At 42.5% G+C, this 9,440-nt stretch overlaps 1 protein-coding gene across 1 annotated transcript; it reads left to right on the top strand.

Moving 5' to 3' along the window:
* The first annotated feature begins 136 nt into the window (after positions 1-136).
* Positions 137-8,921, top strand: SAMD15 (sterile alpha motif domain containing 15). The gene is made up of 3 exons (XM_045822177.1): positions 137-2,070; positions 2,999-3,097; positions 8,127-8,921. The coding sequence occupies exons 1-3, from the start codon at positions 187-189 to the stop codon at positions 8,316-8,318; spliced, it is 2,175 nt and encodes a 724-aa protein (XP_045678133.1). The 5' UTR covers positions 137-186; the 3' UTR covers positions 8,319-8,921.
* Positions 8,922-9,440: the final 519 nt, after the last annotated feature.

Below are 9,440 nucleotides of genomic sequence, written 5' to 3' on the forward strand. Positions count from 1 at the left end.
GCGACGCGGACGGGGGCAGGGTAACCGCGTGCTTTTGATCGCAGGTTTCTAAAGTCCCGGAGTGAGAGAACAAACAAAACCTGGGGGGAGAGGCAGGAAGACCTGGCCGGAAACCGTGGTATCCGCAGAGACGCTGTCGGAAGTTAGGGTTGCTAGGAGGCTCGGGCGCGTGGGCTAGTCGGCGTCATGGCTGAAGTCCCGGAGGACTACAATTCCGACCCCGAGGAAAATGAAGACCTGGGGTCCGAGAGACCGCAACTGCCTGGGCTTCTTAAAAGAACCGAAAATGCGGAACCAGACGTCAGGGCAGAGGCAGACCCGGAGCCACGTGAAGAGATGGACCAAGAGCCACAGCCAGGGACGGAGGAGGAGAACTTCAAAGACCTGGCGCCTGAGAGTACTAAGACTACAGACCCACACCAAAACCCAACCCTGACGCCCGAGGAAGAGATGCCCAAGGAGTCAGAGACGGATCGCTCTAGCGAGACTGAGACTGGGATCCCCGAAGAGGTAATGCTGGAGACATCCCGAGGGATGGTAGAGGAGTTTTTCAAGGATTTGGTGGACCGTATGGATGAAAAGCAGGAGGAGCCAGACCCAGAGCCACCGGAGGAGGCCACGCCAGATGTTACAGAGGATGTATTCATAGAGTCAGCAAAGGAAATAGATCTAGAGCTACCAAAGGAAACTGAGTCTGAGGTTCCATGGGCCACAGTCAGTGAGACAGGGTTAGAGTTAGTAGAGGAAACCAAACCAGGGGTTACAGAGGAAATACAGACAGAACAAAATGAAGAGTCAAGTCTGGAACCTCCAGAGGAGACCCAACCTGAATTTCCAAGTGAGAAACCAAGAAAATCGATTGAAGAGGCAGTTCTGCAGCCACAAAAGGCGACCACATCAGAGTTTCCAGAGCAGACACAAACAGAGTCACCTGAGGAGGAAAGGACAGAGCCATCTGAGCAGACCATACTAGAGTTTACAGAAGAGAAAGCAAGAAAGTCGACTCAGGAGGCAGGTCTAGAGTCTCCAGAAGATACTAAGTCAGGGGTTTCAGAGGAGACAGGAAGAAAACCAACTGAGGAAGAAGGGACTGAGCAGATTGAACAGGAGTTTCCAGACCAGATACCTAGTGACTATACTGAGGAGACGCGAACAAAGTCAACTGAAGGAAAAGTGCCCGAGCTACCAGAAGAGATCAAATCAGAGTTTCCTGAGGAAAACTCAGAAAAACCAATTGAAGAAATGGGTCTAGAGTTATTAGGAGAGATCAAATCAGAAATTCAAGAGGAGATACAAAGAAAGTCAACTGTGGAGAAAGTTCTAGAACCACGAGAAGATACTGAACCAACAGTTCAAAAAGATACGCAGAGAGAATCAGCTAAGGAGACAGGACTAGCACCACTACAGGAGTCCAAATCAGAGGACACACTAAGACAGTCAACTGAAGAGAAAGATCTGGAACCACCAGAACAGACTGTACCAGAGTTTGCAGAGGAAGAACCAAAGACACAGAGTAAATCAACTGAGGACACAGGTCAGGTGCTACCACAGAAGACCAAACCAGAAGTTCAAGAGAAGACACCAACACAGCCAACTGAGGATAAAGATTTAGGGTTACCAGATAAAGCCAAATCACTACATAGACAAGAGACATATAAAGAATTTGCCAAGGAAGATAGGTCAAAACCCATCAAATTTAAGTATTTCTTAGAGAAAGATGAGCTAGAGGATTCTGACAATGAAGAAACATCATTAGTAAAAGAAACTAAAAGAGTTATGAAAGACTCTATGTTAGAGTCTCTAGAGGTAAGAGACATAATCTCAGTAAATACAGATTATACGTTTTCAAAAGAATCCCCGGAACTGTATGAGCTTACTGATACCAGTAATGACTTACATCCCTCAGAGTCTCAGAGGGATTTAAGAGAGTCCCTAGAGTTGAAGAAACTGGTACATGAAGATCAAGGAACCCAGTCAAAAGAAAGGATTGAGCTACAATTTGAGTGTCTTAAATGGAGCCCAGAAAAAGTTGCAGAGTGGATTAGCGAGTTAGGCTTCCCTCAATACAAGGTATACAAAAATAATTTTTTTGAAATTATACTCTCATTCTTCTGCTTATTTTTCTAGCACTTACTTGAGTTCTTCCCTCTTTCTTACTAGGAGTATAGAAAAGTCCTGAACTATGGTAGAAGTAACTTGGATTTTAATTTTGGCCTTTCCATTGATGGATATTTTTGTTTGGGGAGAGGAGAGTCACATTTGTATGTTTTTCTTATTCATCGCAGTGATTTTACTTCGCTGCAATCCTTGAATAAAGACTAAGGAATTTAGATAGACCTCTTTTCATGGAAAACTGTATTTTTCCCCTGAAAACTATTTTTTTAATAACTTTCATCCAAGGTAGACTTTTTGATACTTTGTGAAGTTGTTTTAGCTCCCTAACTTGAAGGTGTACTATTAATCTTAAGTGTCCCAAATATGTCATATGTATCATGAGCACCTAATAATACTAATTTAAATATCCAATTAACCAAAAATAGTGTTATTAAAAAGACAAAGTGAAAAGTAAATCCTTTTATTTCATTGATGACAATTATGTTATTAGGCTACTACAAAAAAACAAGATCTAATATTTTTTGTAACCCCATACTTAAAATGTAGTTGCAGCATGAAAACTGATTGTATCATGCAAAAAAATTTTAGCAAAAGCTTAGATGGAAAATATGTGTGATTATTAGGATTAGTACTAAATTTAAACTTAATTTAAATTTAAAATTTGCTCAGTATAGAACAGGAGGAAAACATGATTTATTCCCTCCCTCCCTTCCCTACCCTCCTTCTCTCCTCCCTCCCTCCTTCCTGCCCCCTTCCTCTCTCCCTTCCTTCCTCTTTCCCTTCTTTCCTTCCTTCCTTCCTTCCTTCCCTTCTTTTCCTTCCTTCCCTCCCTCCCTCCCTTCCACCATACATCTTTTGAATGATGTCCTCATTGTACTAATAGGAGTGTTTTACCACAAACTTCATCAGTGGCCGAAAACTCATCCATGTAAACTGCTCAAACCTCCCTCAGATGGGGATAACAGATTTTGAGGACATGAAGGTGAGTTGTGTATCAAGTTTCCCCATAGACCACTGTAACAATGCTCCTGGGTTCAAACAAATCTCCTTTTCTTCCTCCCTGGCCTCCAATTTTTGTCAATAGTGTTACTGGACTCCCAGCCCCCAGCCTCACAGTGGTTTCTTCCTCTCTCCTTCTGTCTCCTTTGATCCCCACAAAGATCCCATGAACTGTCAGTTCCTCTTATAGCATATGGTTTTCTCCACTCCCACTTGTTCAGACTGTTATTGCCTTACACTTAGAACATTCCAGCAACCTTCTACTTGTAGACCCTGTGGGCCCTCTGGATTCAAGAGTGCTTCTTTTAAACGCTCACCTTCCAACCATATGTATGCTACTCAGAAACCTTTTGGATCCCCTCTGCCTACATGATAGGCTCAACCCCTTAGTTTAGGATTCAAGCCACTCCCCAGGTTTTCTCCAGCCACCATCCTCTTCCTGCCACTCTTCTACATGCATCTTCTGTTCTAGCCTCGCAGGTCTCACACGCTCCCAGACCTGTCTTTTGCATTCCTCTTTCTGCAGCTTGCCCCTTCTCTATGGCTAATATGAATCTTAATCATCCTTAAGACCCAGCTCAACTTTCTTCTCCCCAAGAAGTCTTTCCTGACCTTCCCAGGTCACAGTAACCTCCCCTTCCAAGATCTCATACATTCTATGTCTCTACCACCCATTGGCACTTAAGTAACACCATACGTATTTTGCCTGCTTTGGTACCTAACTTGAAAACAAGTTACATTAACCTCTTTGGACCTCAGTTTCCTAAGATTTCTCCAGCACCAACAGTCCATGACCATGTTTCTTTGCCTCATAATACTCTCCATTTACAGTGTTTAATGGTTTACAAAGCTTCATATACATAATCTTATTTATAACCTTTTCTTTAATACAGCTCCCCCTCATACCAGTGGTTTCATTCAGTACACGACTGACCATAAATGTTCTGCCTCAGTGGTTCTTAAACTTGGATAGTCTTCAAAATCAGATGAAATTTTCTTTTAAAGATTCCTAGGCTCCACAGTCCAGAGATGTTGATTCATTACATGTAGGGTAAACCCTGGAATTTGTCCCCCAAGTGACTCTTGATCAAACCTTAGAACCACATAATTCTATAAGTGATATGATTTAGAAAAGAAAATTATACTTGTTAATATCTAATCCCTTTCCCTTGCAACAAGAAATAAAAACATCCTTTAAATTATTAAACACATTAAGCTCTACATGAGCATTTAACCTCTTAAACTCTGCTAATAGCTGTCCTGATACCTCTGACTCCAGTCCAGTACCACAGGGTTCATTCCAGCCTTTCCATCCTTCTTACTCCCTGTCCGCCTTTGCTGCTCTGTAACTTCTTTCTCTGACAGCAAGCAGCCTGGCTCTCTTTACCTGTAAACATGTATACCTATGAGAAACACCTTTCCCAGAGTACAGTGTTTGTATATAGTCGTTTTGTCTTTAGCCTTACACTCCCTAGACCAGTGATTTTATCTTGGCATACATAAACTAATTACTAAAACTTTGCAGCATACCAAAAAGGTGTATTTTTTTTTGCCAAACTGACAAAAAAAAAATAGCCCTAACTGGTGTGGCTCAGTGGATTAAGCACCAGCCTGTGAAAAGGTCGCCAGTTTGATTCCCAGCCAGGACACACACCTGGGTTGCCCAGGGAAACTGATCCCCAGTTGGGGGCATGTGAAAGGCAACTGGTTGATATTTGTCTCCTTCTCTTTCTTCCTCCTTTCCCTTCTCTCTAAAAATAAATAAATAAATAGGTATAATTTTGATTCATTCACACCAAATGGCTATTATTGTGTTGACTGTTCTCATTTTTTTATTTGACAATCTAAGGGAAAAGAGGTCAGTGCCCCTGATTCAATAGTCATGTATTGCCTTTTTAAAAAGTTCTTGTAGCACACCAGTTGAAAATCACTGACCTAGACAAAGCACTGATTTTCAAAGCTAGCTCCTTTATTCCCTACCTCCTTATCAGGGGTTGCACAACATCCTAGCTCTTTAAAAACTTGCATAAAGCCACACTGCATGCAGTTCTGTGGGTTTTAACAAGTGCACAGGGTCAGGGATCCAAAACAATTCTATAACCCTAACATTTCCCCTGTGTCCCCTCTGTAGTCAGCCTATCCCTCCACCCCAATCCCGGCAACCACTAAATTGTTTTTTGTCCCTTTGGCTTTTTAAAAAAATATTTTATTTATTTATTTTTAGAGAGGGTAAGGAAAGGAGAGAGGGAGAGAAACATCAATGTGTGGTTGTGTCTCACATGCCCCCTACTGGGGACCTGGCCCACAGCCCAGGCATGTGCCCTGACTGGGAATCAAACCAGCAACCCTTTGGTTTGCAGGCCCTCGCTCAGTCCACTGAGCTACACCAGCCAGGGCTGTCCCTTTGGTTTTGACTTTTCTAGAATGTCACATAAATGGAGTCAAATAATATGTAGGCTTTGAGTTTGGCTTCTTTCCTTTAGCAAAATGCATTTAAGATTAATTCACATTGTTATATGAATCAACAAGCAGATTTTAAGGAAATTATACATCTACTTTAATAATGATGGTATAGATGATTTACATTTAAACCACAAGATTAGACCTTTAGGTTTAATTAAGGTAAGCAATAGGTTCCAGTTAAGCAAATGTGCCTTGCTCCTATAAGGTAACTAAGCCGTGTGTAATAAATTGATAATGATGCCCTGGCTGGTGTGGCTCAGTGGATTGAGTGCTGGCCTGTGAACCAAAGGGTCACCGGTTCGATTCCCAGGCAGGGCACATGCCTGGGTTGTGCGCCAGATCTCCAGTTGGGGACAGGCGAGAGGCAACTGGTCGATGTATCTCTCACACACCTATGTTTCTCTCCCTCTCTTTCTCCCTCCCTTCCTGTCTCTCTAAAAATAAATAAATAAAATCCAAAAAATAAACAAATAAAAATAAACAGGTAATGAAGCAAATCCATCTGTTTACAAATAAAAGCAAAGTTAGCAGCTTTTTAAAATCATGATCAGTGCACAGCACAACGATGACAGAGTACAAACAGAACCTCCCTGAGAGCCCTCAGTGCCGCAGACACCGCCTGAGCCCACGAGCCCACGGGGAGCAGGCGCTCGGAAGAGCTGCCGAGCGCTGAGGACGGGCCACTGTCCTGGGACGTGGAATTGAGTGTCCTCAGAACACTTTAATATTGATCTTCCTGAACACCTACTTCAACAATCCTTACTAACTCAGTTACTAAGTTAGCAACTCAGTTACTCAGTTACTAGTAAGTTGCTTTAAGTCTTAGGCAAAAATAAGGTCTGTTGCTTGTTATTCCTCAGAATTAAAGGACTCACAATTTTAGATAAATTTATAGCCCATCAGAGGACATTTATAGCCCTCATGGTCCATCAGTGAACCTCAGACATACCTTAAGGATCACTGAATTCGAGGGGGGGTGATTAGAGTATATTTCTTGATCCCACGTGTAACTGATTGCTTTATAACACTTCTAATTTCTGCATTAAAAATTTAACAGCACTGCACTCTCTGGGCCCACAGTAGACACATAGCTATTTTGGTTAATAGTGAGTATGTCTGTGACTACAAGGTTCCTCCTCGGGGCACCATCTGTAAACCTCAGTGAGTTAGTGAAATAACCTCTTCTGGTTAGGGACACTCAAAAGGAGAGTCAGGGTGCGACGCTGACCAAGCAAGGTGCTCAGTGTAGCAGCACCAGTTATCAATGAGGATTCTTAAGAGCCACCGGTAGTAACTTGGATCTCAACTCTTAGAAACCTCAATGGCTACACACCTCAATTAGTGTTTCCACTGGAAAGCAAGAAAACCATGTAGATGCTCTTTTCCCCACACACCATCTCTAGAGTCTAAACAAAACCAAGTAAGATTTGAGAAGAAAGGTGTCTTGCCTATCTAAAGTACATGGCTAATGGGAAGCTTTGTATCAGGTTTAGAATGGTCTGTGGCATGAATTTTACAGTCTTGTAACTATAGCCAGTAGTTTTAAACTAAAAAAAAAACCATTCCACATAGTCCTTTGGCTGTGTTCTAGCAGCAATTTCATGAACAGTCTCATCCAGACACAGGATATAAATTTAAATAGTAGTATTAATAACAGACCTATGATTAAAACTAAAATTTGAAAGCTCAGTGATACCTTAATCTAGAATATCAAGTGGCATAATGCTCAATGAATATAAATTATGTTTTAGAAATACTGAGAATTGTGGCAAAAGATACTTTAAAAGAATTACCTATATACAAGTATAGGTACTAATAAAACAGCTGGAACTTTAATGTCTGCTGTTTAGAATTTAAGATATATTTTTAGTGAAACAAATTGAATATTGCATAATAATTTTTTTACTTTAAAAAATGTTTTTTCTTTATTTTTTTATTTTAGAGAGAGGGGAAGGAAAGGGGAGAGAAAGGGAGAGAAACATCGATGGGAGAGAGAAACTGAATCAGTTGCCTCTCACATGTGCCCCAACCAGGGACCGAACCTGTAACCCATGCATGTGCCCTGACCAGGAATCGAACTGACAACCTTTCGGTTTCCAGAACAATGCCCAGCCAACTGAGCCACACTGGCCAGGGCCATTATAATTTTTTCTAGCTGCAGATTAATTGAGCTTCTTATAGACGTGTTATTTATTAACCTTTCCAGAGATAAGCATGCCTCCTAATCTGAGCATATTATTTGCTCAGATGGTTGGTCAGATTGCTCAGCCAAAGGAAAGAAATGAACCCACCCATAGCCGTCTTATGTAAGCGCCTAGAAACATCTGTAAAAGATTTGAAAAGATGAATTACGTTATGTTTCTCTTAAGAACTTTGTTTCGATAAGGCCAGGCTAGTAAGCCTTTCAAAATGTTACTTTATTAATGCATTTTCCCAAAGAGATAACTGAAGGGGTTAGCATGCAAGCGGCCTAGGAGAGTGAGTAAGACTGCTTTGATACAGTTGTGTCTTCAGGTCAGTCCCACTCAACAACCGTCTTTGTGTTTCAGGTCATTTCTCGGCACACGCGGGAGCTCCTGGGAATCCAAGAACCTTTGTTTAATCGCTCCATCAGTCTTCCCTACAGGGACAATATCGGCTTATTTTTAGAGCGGAAAGGGCACACTGGGGCAAAATCTGATTCCTTGACGTTATCAGAATTTGTGCAAACAGCAGGACTACAAGAGTATGAGCCGAGATAACTGCCCCTCACTTGAATGCGGCATTATATTCTGAGCCATAAGGAAAGGCCACTTCACTTAGACTGCAAGACCAAGCTAACTTCCTTGGGGGAAGAAGTGTGGTCTTACCGGGTTTTCTTTTTCTCCTCTTCCTTAGGAGTTGGAGGTAGAACTCTGGGCTCTATTCCTGGTTCTACAGCCAACTCCCAGTACCTTCCCTTTATTTGTATTTTCGTTTAGACTCACGTTAAAACAAAGATAGCAATATTTCTCTTCCTGGGTACCTGTAAGAATTCCCTGGTAAAATCTAGTAATGCATCTGGTAGCAGGAACATGTTGGGTCCCCTGCCGCCCCGACAGTCCTCTCCACAAATGCAGAAAAGGAAACAGCTTTATCAGTGAATCCACACTCGGTCAGACTGTGACGCCCGTCACAGGGGAGCTGCATCCCAGACGGCCCGGATGAGGCGACCCCACCCTCTCGCACAGCTGGGAGACGCAGCCCCACACACGAGGTTTACTGTCGCAGTCCAGGGCGGAGACTTCTCTGTCTCTGCCCCAGATGGGAAGTGGCTCCTCGGGGCCAGGCGCTCAGGCTGGGCTCCCATGGACTCGGGGAGACCCCGCGCCCTCCGCCTGGGTGCTCACATTTCAGAGACGTCTCCACAGCCCCCCCAGAAGTCAGTCCTGGGATATAAAAGTGGCAGAAGGCTTATCCAGCTTTTTAAAATATTGACATACATCTCAAAACGGGGGGGGGGGGGGGGATTTATATTATATGTTTTCTGAAAAAAAAATGTTAAGAAAAAGGAAGGGGAAAGCTCTCCCTTTTGTCGTCATAGAAATATTTTTTTTAAATATTTTTTTTAAATATAGTTGAGATTTGTATTTACCTTTACAAACAGCTTGTGAAAGTACCCTTAGAACTAGGGTCTGAGGTCGGTTCATAGGGCTCTCTTATGTGGGACCTGCCAGACCTTTATAAAATGAAATTCGGGCCAGAGTCGACCCATGACTGGACTGCTCAAAAGAAATTACAAAATGTTTCTTGTTGCTTGAATGACTCCAATTCCTCTCCAGTTTTATGGTCTTTTTCTTTCTACTCGTACTTCTTGATTCTAAACACCACTGCACAGCTGCCAT

Source organism: Phyllostomus hastatus, unplaced genomic scaffold (assembly GCF_019186645.2).
Source record: "Phyllostomus hastatus isolate PE091 unplaced genomic scaffold, TTU_PhHast_1.1 phas_scaffold_501, whole genome shotgun sequence".
NCBI classification, from domain to species: domain Eukaryota; kingdom Metazoa; phylum Chordata; class Mammalia; order Chiroptera; family Phyllostomidae; genus Phyllostomus; species Phyllostomus hastatus.